Source organism: Austrofundulus limnaeus, unplaced genomic scaffold (assembly GCF_001266775.1).
Source record: "Austrofundulus limnaeus strain Quisiro unplaced genomic scaffold, Austrofundulus_limnaeus-1.0 Scaffold63, whole genome shotgun sequence".
Lineage (NCBI taxonomy): Eukaryota > Metazoa > Chordata > Actinopteri > Cyprinodontiformes > Rivulidae > Austrofundulus > Austrofundulus limnaeus.
The window spans coordinates 2,278,904-2,292,597 of record NW_013952465.1 but is presented as its reverse complement, the minus strand read 5'-3'; the positions used below and the strand labels follow the sequence as shown (position 1 = coordinate 2,292,597).

At 39.6% G+C, this 13,694-nt stretch overlaps 1 protein-coding gene across 1 annotated transcript in view; it reads left to right on the top strand.

Moving 5' to 3' along the window:
- Positions 1-13,694, top strand: part of ino80 (INO80 complex ATPase subunit) — a gene marked incomplete in the record, with an annotated part of 42,191 nt that overhangs the window by 26,885 nt on the left and 1,612 nt on the right. The window contains 10 exon segments of the mRNA XM_014009947.1: positions 1,874-2,001; positions 5,371-5,465; positions 6,027-6,099; positions 6,318-6,476; positions 6,648-6,750; positions 6,845-6,933; positions 7,055-7,210; positions 9,389-9,560; positions 9,767-9,982; positions 13,416-13,693. Coding sequence (XP_013865401.1) covers positions 1,874-2,001; positions 5,371-5,465; positions 6,027-6,099; positions 6,318-6,476; positions 6,648-6,750; positions 6,845-6,933; positions 7,055-7,210; positions 9,389-9,560; positions 9,767-9,982; positions 13,416-13,627 — 1,403 coding nt within the window.

Genomic DNA, 13,694 nt, shown 5'->3' with positions numbered 1-13,694 from the left:
GGACCAGGGAGGATTATTCAAACACTCAACCACTATATGTCGCTGAAAACAACAAATCCTACACACTGTGCCTTTAAATTTGTAAAAAAAAAATTGACAAATTTTATACCGTTGGAAAACCTGTTAATTTCCCTCTTAAATGGTGCCACATTTTTAAGGAACATGCATTTGTGGGATGAGCAGTAGAGCTGATTATGTGGTTTGCACACCCGAAAAAAAAATGACTAAATCTTCTCTGCCACTGCCAAACAATTTATTGTGCTGTTGCTATAGAAAGTTCCAACATAAAAAAACAAAGTGATTACATCTAAATGCACATTTCTGTTCTTCATCAATTTAAACTTACATTCATGCTAATTTGAGACTAGAAATGAAGACCAACATATTACATCTAAAAGCAAATTAGTTACGCTCATGGACAAAACAACATTGTTTACTTATCTGTGATGGGTATATTGGTAATTTAGTTTTAGTGTCCTGACATCTTTCACCAGCCACTATTGCTTTGGTAGATTGTGTTCAAAGACCATAGTTTACCCATAGTATCTGCACTTTTTTTGTGAATTACATGATTTACAATGTGCGTGACTTCCTGTAGCAAGTCCAACTCTGCATACAGTACATTTAGCCTTTTTCCTACACGTACCTCAATAACAGCAAATATTTTCAAACTATCTATTGCGTCTCTGTAATGCAATTCAGCCTTTTTAGAAGCCATATTTCACAAAAATTTAAGGAAAAAAAGGCTGAAAATCAAACCTTCATAACAGTGCTCGTAGGGCTCAGGAGTATCTGAGTTTACTGAACCACTATCAAAATGGCTAGCTTTTGGTTTGACTACCTTCTGGTCCGGTCTTGTGGGAACTATCTAATGAAACTTGCCTTGATCTTCTGGTACCCCCAGGTGCTGCCAATGAGGTGTCCAGTAGATTTATCGGCAAGAAGCATTCTTACAAAGAAACAATCTAACAATTTTGTTTTGAATGGCTGGACTCTGTTATATCACAGCTTCAGTTTAGATTTTCAGACCCTGTGTTTAGGAATGACACATGGTTTTTGGCACAGTTGGTCACATTCATATTGAAAAAGCAAGGAAGTACAACTAGGAAATATTTATAAGTTTTCTCTGTACAAAAAGTGCCCTTGTCCAACTAGAGGGCAAAAAGGCCCGCCTTTCCCATGGGGGATCTCTCTTGTAACCCTGACCCCGACTGTGTCACCTGACCCCCTGGTCTTAAGGTCTCCTCTCTCTCAAAGCACTGACCTCTGGGTCAAACAGCAAAGTGTGCCTGTCACTGAGGTCACTGGGAGCCCCAACCTTTTCACATCCTACCATTGTCCCAGATGAAGTTAATTCCTCATCAGCTGGACATGATTAGAACCACTTCAGTAACAGGGTCAGATCGAGACTGCTCCCATTGGTCTATCATTTGTAGAGCAGGAGTCAACACCTGTTGTGATGTTAGCTGTGAGGGGAAAAAGGACCAGCTGCCAATCATCTTTGTTCTTTTTTTTGGGCAATAATGTCAAATCAAGTGCAGACGCTTCTTTCTTCTAATGTCTTTTAATTATCCTGCGTATTTTTTGTTCTCACCAGTGCAATCAGTATAAATCATACTTTTTCTGATGGAAACGTGGATTTCAGTCTGATTAAAAAAAATACAAATGGAAACTTTTACAGGACTTTTTAAATACCAGTTGGTCACTCAGAATGCATTTGATATCTAATGTCTTATTATTATAATATTGTCAACAAATTAAGTGTTTGATTAGGGAGAATAGTGCAACTTGTTAAGCTTTAGGTATTTTTTTTAATTTAAAGTTAAATATTTGGTTGCATTCACCAACATTTCAACTGTGTGTGTTTTTTTAGATAAGGAAAGCCTGATCACAGAAAGTGGCAAGCTTCACACTTTGGACATCTTGTTGAACCGGCTAAAGGCTCAGGGACACCGGGTCCTAATCTACTCCCAAATGACTCGCATGATTGACCTGCTTGAGGTACGAACACACACACATTCACACAACCTCTCTTATTACCTGGCAGTGATGCTAAGGACGATCTCTTGTTTATGTATTCACATTTATGTTTATTTTTGTACCAACTAAGCGGTCTCACCGGTCCTCCTTCTACCAGCGGGGTATTGGAGCTCCAGTACCTCTAATAAGGCTGCCTGTTCCTCGTTAGCGAGCCCATTAGGTGGCTAATTATCAGGTCAGGACTAATTAGAGGGGTCTCATCTGCAGGGGAGGCTGCCAGATGGGAGGGGAAGGGTGTGAATGGTGAAGAAAGAGGGAAGGTGGAGGGAGAAAGGAATGGAGGTTAGAGGAGGAAGATGGTAAATTGGATTGGATAGGAGCAAACACATAAACATAACTAGAGTGATTTTTTTTCATATTGAAGTCAAAACCAAAACAGAAGGATGTTATTTAAATTGGATAAGTGCCGTGAGCTGCTTAGTGTCAGTACAGAAATGTTACAATATAATATTCGTCTCTTGGACCAAACTGATACTATTTAAATGTGATTGAAAGTCTAAGGATTTTTGAAGTAAAGTAAACTGAAAATATTGTAATCCCTAATCCCCAACCTGGTTGAATTTAACCATGATTTTCTGATCCAATGAGACAGTTTGACTGAGCCTTTGTGTGGCAGCATCTCCTCCCCTAATGAGCAGAAGACAATCAGAAATGAAATCATCCATTCACTCCGTCTCTGTATCGTCTTTTTCACTGGTTGAAACCAGAATCCCGCAGATGGAGAGCCTGGTGCTAGTCTCTGTACGATAGCATCATTTTTTTTTGTCGCCTGGCGGCTGCTGGTTCTTTTCCTGACATCACGTCGCTGGGTGATGGATCATCGGGATCAGCGTGGCTTGAAGAAAAATAACATTGTTTGCTTGTTCTGGCAGGAGCAAGTAGTTGAGAACGACTGCCAAGTAACTGCCCTCCCTAAGTTGTGTATCTACAGCTGCTTAAATGACTTTTTATTGTTGAACAAGTCTGACTGCAGGCTAGATAATCCCCGACTGTTTTGAATCTCAAGCCAGAAAATCAGCAGAAGATTTTATTGGGGATTTAAAAAATACAAACTTCCCCTTCAGCCTCTCTGATATCAGTCAACATGGAAAAGGATACAGCAATCCAAATACTTCATATTATAAACCAATGTTAACCTTTTTCCTTATAATAAAAATGCAGTTTGAAAGGTAGATTAGTCTGGAAACAGGAGAGGCACATTAGTTTTTCTTTTTGTTTTTCCCACTATTAGTCAGCCCGCTTTTTTATTCAGATTCATATCAGGCTTGTTGACAAAGAACAACACAAACAATTAAAGGTGATTTAAATGTATACCATTATTTATAACAAACATTCCCTTTAAAATACAAGTACGAGCTTAGATCTGTAGTTCTCAATCTTGTGACTTTGTTGCACATACTGTAGCTCTTTGAATGGTCTCTCTCCGTTTGGGAAAATAAAGTTTAATGGTGTATTTTGTTTGCTGAAAAGTTGGAAAAATTAAATGAAATTAGAATTCTGACGCTGTAAGTTTGAGTTCTGATCAAGCCCAACCTCAGAATCAAATATGGCTGCCGGTGGTGATAATCACTGCAATAAAACTTTAATTTTTTTTACTACCTTTTGTATGGGGTGCCGACTGTAAAGTTACACAGTCAAACATTACCACCAATATTTTTGTTTTATTTTAGCCTTTTATAAGAAAAAAAGAACAGATTTATTTGTCAAAATCAGTTTTTCACCATAAGATTCATACATTTATAAATGTCATAGTTTATAAATTAAATATTGAACTTACAAATTAAATATTTAGTTAACAAGCTAAATATTGCCCACAACTTAAATATTTAGTTTTGAGCTAAATATTTTGACTGCAACTTAAATATTTAGCTAGCTACGTAAATATTTAACTTAAATATTTAGCTAGCTAGCTTAATATTTAGATAGCTACCTAGCTAGCTAAATAAATATTTAAGCTGCAACCTAAATATTTAGCTCAAAACTAAATATTTAAGTCGCAAGTTAAATATTTAGCTTGTTACCTAAATATTTAATTTGTAAGTTAAATATTTAGTTTATAAACTATGACATTTATAAATGTATAAATCTTATGATGAAAAATGGACTTTGAAAAATAAATCTGTTATTTTGTTTATTAAAGGCTGTGTAACTGTGTAGCTTTACAGTCGGCACCCCATACAAAAGGTGGTGAAAAAATTAAAGTTTTATTGCAGTGATTATCACCACCGGCAGCCATATTTGATTCTGTTTGGGCTTGACTGTGTAACTTTACAAATGGCACCCCATAGTTTCTTATCAAAGAAATACTGCATACATGTTACAGTGTTTGATTGCACAGAACTCAAAGAAGCCCTGTGTTATCAACATTAGTAGTTATCCTGATTACTGAGCACAATAATTATTTTTTGACTTGCAACTTGAACACATGTAATGAGTTACAACTTCAGAGGTAAATCAAACAGTTCTGGAGTTTATGGGTTTTCTGTGCAGGATCAAGACCAGTCTAAAATATTTCATAATGTTTAGATTTGGATGATTTTTAAAAATTTGTTTTTAGCAACAACATGCAGAAAAGATGTCAGAAGCATTTTGGAGGCCATTGGGACTAATGGTCTCTAATGCAGTGTTCATTCAGAGCAGATGGGGTCGTTGGGAACAGAGCCAAACTGACAGACAGAGGGCAGGCCCTGGTGGGACCGGGGGGCCTGGGTGTCATGACGGGAGAAGGTGTGTGTGTGCGGGGGGGGGTTCAAATGGGGTCACCAAAAACATGTTGTCAAATCATTGATATGATCTGCGATGACTGTATGAGTCGAGCTGTGATGAGTGTCACTGGTTGTGATAGATTCATCTGTTCTGGGAAGGGAGAGGGGGCAGGTTTTTATATTAGGTCGCAAGTTCAGGGCAGCACTTCAAGAGGGATCATTGTGTCCCCTCAACAGACATCCAATCTAACACCCCCACAGACACACAGAGCAGCTTAGCAGGCGTTCAATGGGGAATAGAGTATCAGTGTACCAATGTTTGCATTTCTCCCTGTCCTCCTGGGTTTGGATTAAGACTTTAAATTCCAAAAAAATAAAAAAATCCAAATAAGAAATGTGGGATTTTATTATTTGGGACCAAAGCGAAGTTTCTTACAGTAAAGTTCAATGTTCCTTAAAGTCTTGGAACATAATGAATAATACTGCCGGGTGTCTGTGGTCCTCAGAGAAATATTTGCACCGAAACACAAGGATTAGTCCCAGACTTATCTTCCAGTTCCTCCTAACAGCAGAATTAACGGGATTTTGCAGACATTCTCTTTAATTCTTTCCTTTTCTCCTCCAGGAGTACATGGTGTATCGTAAACACACCTACATCCGTCTCGATGGATCCTCCAAGATTTCGGAGCGCAGGGACATGGTGGCTGACTTCCAGAGCCGGTGGGTAAAGTCAAAAGGCCGTCAAGATTCTGTTTATGTCTGTAAATGAAACCAAACATCCCCTTTCACTAATAACCCCATGTAAGTCTGCCTCTCCGTATGTTATAGCAATCAGTAAACAGTTTAATCAAATGTCCAATTATTATAAACGTATGTGTGTGTCTGTGTTTGTGTACTTTTTGGAGCCCACATGCTTTGGATTATACTCTTCCTCCATTGTTTTTGTGTGGAGCAGCGGTTCTCAAACTGCAGGGCATAGAGTTACTGGAAAGAGATGCAAGTAGGCAACCAAAGGAGAAAAAAACACAAACAATGATTTATGTGAGAAAATAAACAAATGTTTGCTGATGCTGTTGTTTGGATCTTTATTTTACACACATTTTAGTTTGAACTCAGTTGAATCTGTTGCTTCTTTATATCACCGTCACTAGCTGATAAAAACATTTGTTTTCAGCGAAGGAGGTTTTTAAAGCAGCTGTATCATTTTGTGGCTTTATTTTTTTTCATACTATTTTAATTGAATAAATATATTTGTCTCTCTTGTCCCACTGCCCTCCACAGTACGGACATCTTTGTGTTTCTGCTCAGCACGCGGGCCGGAGGACTCGGCATTAACCTGACAGCCGCTGACACCGTGAGTCAAAGACACGCTGAAACAAGCAATGTTTAGACCTCAACATTCTTGTAAAAATAATATGCATGTTTATAAATTTCCATTATCCCTTTTGTTCCTTTACTTTTGTTCAATGAGACTGGCTATTATAACACAGTACATTACATAGAAATGAGTGTCTGCTTCACTTTTTGGCTCTTCGGTGTTCAAATAAACAGTTTGTTTCCCCGCTCCTCCAGGTTATATTTTACGACAGCGACTGGAACCCCACAGTGGACCAGCAGGCAATGGACCGGGCTCACAGACTGGGTCAGACCAAACAAGTCACCGTTTACCGCCTGATCTGTCAGGGCACCATCGAGGAGAGGATCCTGCAGCGCGCCAAGGAGAAGAGCGAGGTCTGAAAATAGAGCTTTTAGTTTTATAAAACAAACGACAAAACAAAAAATGATCTCAGAGKTTATCTCGATGATTTGAGTCACTAAAGGAAGATCAAAAAATTTCAATATTATCTGATGTAAATATGTAATAATTGGCGTATTAAAGCTTTAATGTTCTCATGTAAACAGATACAAAGGGTGGTCATCTCTGGAGGTAACTTTAAACCCGATACCCTCAAGCCTAAAGAGGTGGTCAGCCTGCTGTTGGACGATGATGAGCTGGAGAAGAAACGTAAGTTCTCACAGTTACGTTTTACTAATCATAAAAGTAATTACATCGGCTGCAGGGAGGGAATTAAATGAAAGCCTTGTGTCTTTTCCTGCAGTGCGTCTAAGGCAGGAGGAGAAGAGGCAGCAGGAGGAGAGCAGCAAGGTGAAGGAGCGAAAGAGGAAGAGGGAGAAGTACGCTGAGAAGGTACCAGAGTCAAGATATTGCTTTAAATGACAAAAGTGGCATTAATGTCAAAACTAAATTATGGACTCGTGTCCCACATCGCCTCACCTCCTGCTGTTTTTTGTGTGTTTCTAACCCACAGAAGAAGAACGAGGAGTTTGAGAACAAACGGAAGAAGGAGGCGAACCTGGTCATCCCCCACGCCCCCTCGGCTGACAACTCCAACCTGTCGGCGGACGGAGACGACTCCTTCATCAGCGTTGAGTTAGACTCAGCCATGCCCAGTCCTTTCAGTGAGGTGAGAGAATTGTTTATCTGTGCRTAACTGGTTTTTGTTACCGTTTTAGGACCTTATCTGGTATAAACACCTACTTTGTCTGGACCAGTAGTTTTTTTAAAAGACCAAAGTCCGTTCCTAATTTGGTGCAATGCCATTTTTGGGGGGTTCGAATCAGGACAGGGACCTACATCCTTTACAATCAAAAGAGCCATTGCTGCTCCTTGGCTCACTAATAAAATGTGTGCAGAGCTACAAAACATGCTGCACGTGGTTGTCAACTGGTGGTTCATGGGCAATTTCGAGTTTCTTGAATGGGGGCCTTTTTCCTGCCAGTGGGGTGACATAAAACTAAAAATATATAGCAAGTTTTAATGTTTATTTTTATTTTTACACTTTAAGACAAAATAACCTTTTCCACTAGTGCCACTTAGTGTAGTGTCGGTACGGTTCCAAGCCATTTCCATTAGGCCAGATCCATTGCACCGGCACTTTTTTTTAGTACCTACTTCATTGTGGTTCCAACTGGCCCCAGCTGACACCAAAATGCGACGTCAGAACACTGTTCGTCACTGATTGGCTAAATTTTTTTGCAAATTTTTAAAATTTCAAAAATTATTCATCAAATGTGCTTCCATATTTCATTTTGACCATTAACTTTTTTTCAAAAAAACCTAAAAACCACTTCCACCAACCGCCCAAAACACACCCATTGGAACCGGACTGGAACATCAGTGGAAAACGAACCGGTCCGACCCGTACCTACACCAACCGTTCCAACACTACACCATGGAAAAGGGGCATAAAAGACCACATTCATGTAAACAATGAAAATACTGTATATAGTTTATAACACATTTAGTTAAAATTACAACTAAACTATTCAAGAAAAGAAAAAACATGTATTCTTATTATTATCTAGTCTAGTCTTAAAGGTAACTCTGATGGATTTGAAAGAAAGATCATATTTTAAGGTTGGAGGTTAAATTATTGAAGTGGCCAACAAGCTAGTAGCATGATCAAGTCAACATTTTTCACTCTTTGTATTACAGATTATATACAAACAAAACTGACAGAGACTCTGCTAAAGCTAGTCTTTTCTGTTGTGAYGATAAAAAATTGTAATCTTGTGTTAGTCAAAAAGAAAATCCTCTGGATGGGTTCTTCTTTAGTGAAATGTTTAGTCTCTCCTCCAAGAGACTTCTTCAGTCTGATGAGTTTCAGGTGAACTCAGCCTTATAAGCACTGCCTCCACATGGACAAACAGGTTAGTCAGATGCAAAAGAGGGCCATCGCCTAACAATAGGCTTGATTAGCTCTATTGTTCATAGAGGGTCATGTGCCCCATCACCTGACTTATTGGTTTGGATGCTTCGGCTGTGGTTATTTGGTGTCGTGTTATGTGTATGTAGTGAGTGCAAGCAGGGTTCAACGTCCCCTTGTTTTTGTCTTTTTTCCTCTTTGTGTTGGGGCCGACTCACACCTTTTGCTCACAGGGGGCTGAGTCAAACTTGCAATAACAGTATTGTAGGAGGGGGACAACATGAGAGAGTTGGGGTATACTATGACCCAATTCTGAACTGTAACCAGAGTACTGGGTACTTTTCTCCCACAGACCAAAATTGGATGTTAGGTTATTTGGTAACTCTTGTCTGTGAGTCATTTGTGCCCACCAATGGGTTTAGGGTATGGGTCACGGCTAGGCTACAGAAATGACTAAAGAATGGAAGTCAGTGAACGGTACTATTAAGAATATAAATACAAGGTTGTGTGTGTTTATATATATATATATATATATATATATATATATGTGTGTGTGTGAGAAATGTGTTCATTAAAGTGAAAACCACCAGTAAAATAGAGTAGATTTATCTTACAGTTGAGTGCCTCGGTTGTTTTTACCTTTATTTCCACAGCCTTCCACTTTGCGTCTACTTAAAGTCATTTAATTTAATTTTGTTTATTTTCCTCTTCCTTTGCTTCATTTCAACTTTTTAATCACCTCTTACTTTCTATACCCCATTCAATCCAAAATTCCCTCTTGTCCTTTGCTTCCTTTCCTTTCTTTTTTTCCTTACTTTCCTTCCTTACACCGTCTCCATTCTTGCCACCCTTTTTCACTGTACTGACCTGGTTCCTGACCTGGTTCCTGACCCCCAGCCTTTGTCCATGTCTGTGTGTCCTCCCGTGTCTGGGCAGATCTCCCTGAGCAGCGAGCTCCAGCCCGGCTCGCTGCCCCCGGACGCCGACGCAGACGAGAGCAGCAGCGACATGCTGGTCATCGTGGACGATCCGGTTTCTTCCGCGCCTCAGTCTCGCGCCACCAACTCCCCAGTTTCCATCTCCGGCTCGGTTTCTGACAACATGAACGGTGAGGAGATCAGAGGAGATAGATGTTTGTTTCAGAACTGTAAAAAAATATATATATATAAAGAGACATCAAATTAATTTCCGTTAATGGGGATTTTGCTTCACCTTATCTGTAATGACTTTCAAAGTGTTAAAGGAAATATATGTATTCTTAAAAAAACAATAAATCACTYTTTTGCTTCCTCCTTTATTTCTTTTTGCCTTTAGGTATTTCAGCCTCGGACACAATCAGCCCCGGCAGAGGTAGGTCCAGTCGGAGTCGTGGACGGCCCAAAGGCTCCGGAGGCGGGGCTAAGTCTGGAGGGAAAGGACGCGGGCGGAAGTCCACAGCCGGGAGCGCAGCAGCTATGGCCGGAGCCATGGCCGGAGCAGCAGCCGCTTCAGCTGCAGCTTATGCTGCTTACGGCTACAGTGTCTCCAAAGGTTAGTAAACATCAGCAGTTACATATACTATTTACCAGAATCACAACTACGCAGGAGATTTTTATTCATATTTATTAAACGAGTACAACTGTTATTCATGCATTTGAGCAGTGGTGGGCACCAGCCCGATAAAGCGCAAATCTGCTAATTGCGGACCTAATTATTTTGTTTGCGCTTTAGCGGTCTTAATAATTTTTATAATTCATAAGCGGATTTGCGCTTTCTAAAATTAAACTGCAGTACTACTAATAACTAATTATCTACCAGTCATTATCTTGAACAGCGGAAGGTATGGCTGTCAATGAATCACAACACGTGATCTGTCCAACAGCACCCCTCACAGATAAACACACTTATTGGAAAGGTAAACATCCTTGTGGACTGTTGCATTCGGCCACGGTTCTGATTTCCCACAAGGCTTTGTGTCTGCTTACGTAGCAGGAAGGCAATGTTTAGAACTCCCTGTCCCAGTAAAAACAGTTAACGTTTGTAATCCATACTAAAATTTTGAACTTATTGATTTATTTTACTTTACAATCGGAGCTCCTTTTATTAAAAAAAGTTTAAACGCTGGAGCTCAATACTTGACGTAATTGGTCGAAGCAATCGGCCAATAGGGTTAGAGACTCAGAAATGATTTAAAGATGTTATGCTGATGAAGACTGACATCTAGTGGTCAACTGGAGCAACTACATGGAAAACTTTAAAATCCAAGCTCTTATTTTGAAGGGAAGATAGTTTCCTTTACTCCGTGCTTACGTTTCCCATCACAAATCAAATCTGTCATGTACCCAGAATGCATCGCTTCAGTTTTCCAATAAACAGTTTTAAAATTACTTTATTGATGCTTCTTTAATGAAAAATCTACAACAAACAAAAGAAAAAGACAAAGAAGCAGCCGAACTAGCAATCCTCAACAACTTTTTAATTTTTATACCAGGAGCCAAAGTTCTGTTTCAGGAAATCACATCCCCAGCAATCGGCGGTTGTAGGATTAAGCTGTAAAAGGGTTCATACACTGATAGATGGCAGTGTTGTGTATATATTGTACATGACTTATTGCCAGCTAGTGTCAAATTGAACTTGCGCTTTAAAATTAGCTTCTGCTAGTTTTTCTATGGCATAAGCACGTTTGAAGTTGCGGTCCTAAATATTTTCATAAGCGCTTTAGAAATCGTGGAGCTAATTTTTGGATTAGCGTTGCCCACCACTGCATTTGAGCATGAAATACATTAGGTTACTGTACCATATATTGGTTTAATAAACAAATATATACACAAACATATTTGAAATGGCCATTTTATTACATTTGGGAAATCGTGCAACGCTACATGGCCCTCTGGTAGTGTCAACAAAAAARCTGTCTGCTTCCATCATTTAAGTTTCCCATCACTGACCTGGTGAAGCCCTTTTAGCTGATACGTTTTGGCACAGTGTGTCCCTTTTACGAACAAAGCCTTTCTACAACACATGAACAGTTTTTACAGTGTGTCTTTGCAAGTCATGGTTTTAGGAAGCAGGAGAAAATCAACTCCAACAAAGTCATGAGAAATGCGTCAGTTGATCGTCTACTTTATGCCAAGTTTTCAGCTAATAGCTCTTAGAAAAATATTACTCTATCCCGGTAAAACCATGTTATCTTTGGCCATTTGTTATCTTTAGGCTCTGTTAGTCGACTCGTAGGAATAGTTTTTCTCTCATCGACACAGCTCTGTGTGGGTGTTGCTTTCTGCTCATGTGGCATTTTTTTCTGCTGACCTGGACAAACATCACAGTCTGAGACTCTTGTTCAGGGAAAAGAAACACCTTGACTCAGATTACAAACCACAAATAAAAGCTATTGTTTGTTTCTAAAGAGGTTTTGGAGGACATAAACTTCGGACAAAAAGTAAAGACAATTATGTTTAGGGTTTATAAATTTTAAAATATATATTTTCACACGGACAACGACATTTCATTAACGCTGCAAAGCATACCAGATAAATGAAGACATTCACTAAGTTTTCCCGTGCATAGCTGCCAGTGAGAGCTATCCACCCTGAAGGTTAATCTTGGACAATATCTGACGATCAATCCTTTTAAATGAAGCCAGAGAGCATTGTCAGAGAGGAGAATATAGAAACGACTCAGCCTGAAAGTGAAAATGTGGATGGAGGACAACAGAGCTGCTTCATGGAAGGAGAACCTCCGCTTAGCCTGTTAGCTTTCGCGTTAAAGCCCGACCTAATACATATCTATATGGTAATATAACATTAGCGCATGAGCTAATACATATCTATATGGTAATATAACATTAGCGCATGAGCTAATACATATCTATATGGTAATATAATGCCAGCGCATGAGCTAATACATATCTATATGGTAATATAACATTAGCACATGAGCTAATACATATCTATATGGTAATATAATGTTTGCACATGAGCTAAAACATATCTATATGACAATATCATTAGCAAATGAGCTAATATGTACATATGTAGCAGCATAACGTTAGCATATGAGTTAGTACATTTCTATATGGCAATTTAACCTTATCTATATATAAACTAATGCCACATATTTATTAATAATATGTATTATTGCTGACCTCACAGGTGGACAAGGTCTCATATCGTAGTAAAAGTCTTGTTAACTTTTTCTACTGGTCCAGCTCGTTTAGGTAACCACAAAAATTGGGGACTCCACTTGCCTTGTCAGAGCTCTTTCTTATTAAACAATAAAAGGAAACCTTAACACACAAATACAAAAAATAGCAGAGCTGCACTAATAACTCTCCCTCTCTTCTCTCTGTCACGGAGAAACAACTCACACACACACAGTGAGGGTTGCCAGGTCTAACATCATTAAAAACTCATATATCCCAGCAGTAGTTCAATTTCTTAATAAACATCTGTATTTTTTGTGTATTTATGCGTGAATGTTTTTGTTCTTGTTGTTCTTATGTCTACTGGCTGTGCAACAAATTGCCCCTTCGGGAGAATAAAGATTCTTGACTTGACTTGACTAACAATCCAGGCCAAACCTGTAACAATATATACGGCGTTAGTTCCCAAGCTAACATTATTAGCTCGGGCGCTAACGCAAAAGCTAACAGACTAAGCTGAGGTTCTTCTTCCATGAAGCAGCTATGAAACAGCTTGCAATATTTTTACAGTCTGTTTTGCAACTAGTCGGGGTTCCCTTTGATTTCCCTTTTAAATGGTGCCACATAAGGAATCCCCTATAAAATTTGTTGCCAAAAAGCATTGTTACAACAAAGAAATAATCGACCAAACACAAATTTCCTTACTTTTGTGCTAAGTATAGATATTTTTACTGGTACATGGCAGTACTCTGTTATATCCCAGCTTCAGTTTAGACTTTCAGACCCCGTGTTTAGAAATTAGCTTTCTAATCGAAGCGTTTCTTTTTCTGCCCCTCCTCTCAGCCGGCCTCTCAGCTTCCAGCCCTCTGCAGCCCTCTCTGGCCCGGGCGGGGAGCAGTCCCGCCTTCAAGCCCAGTCAGAGCTCTTCTCCTCACGCCAAAGGRGGACCCGGGCCCACCCTGAGCCCCCACACCAAGCTGAGCCACGGCCACCATCACAGCAGCCACGGCGCAGTCAGGAAGGGGAAGGGCCCCGCTGGTCCTGGGGCTCGGTGACATCCTTCACGCCTTCACTCACGTGTCAACGTCACACACACACACACACACACACACACACACACAC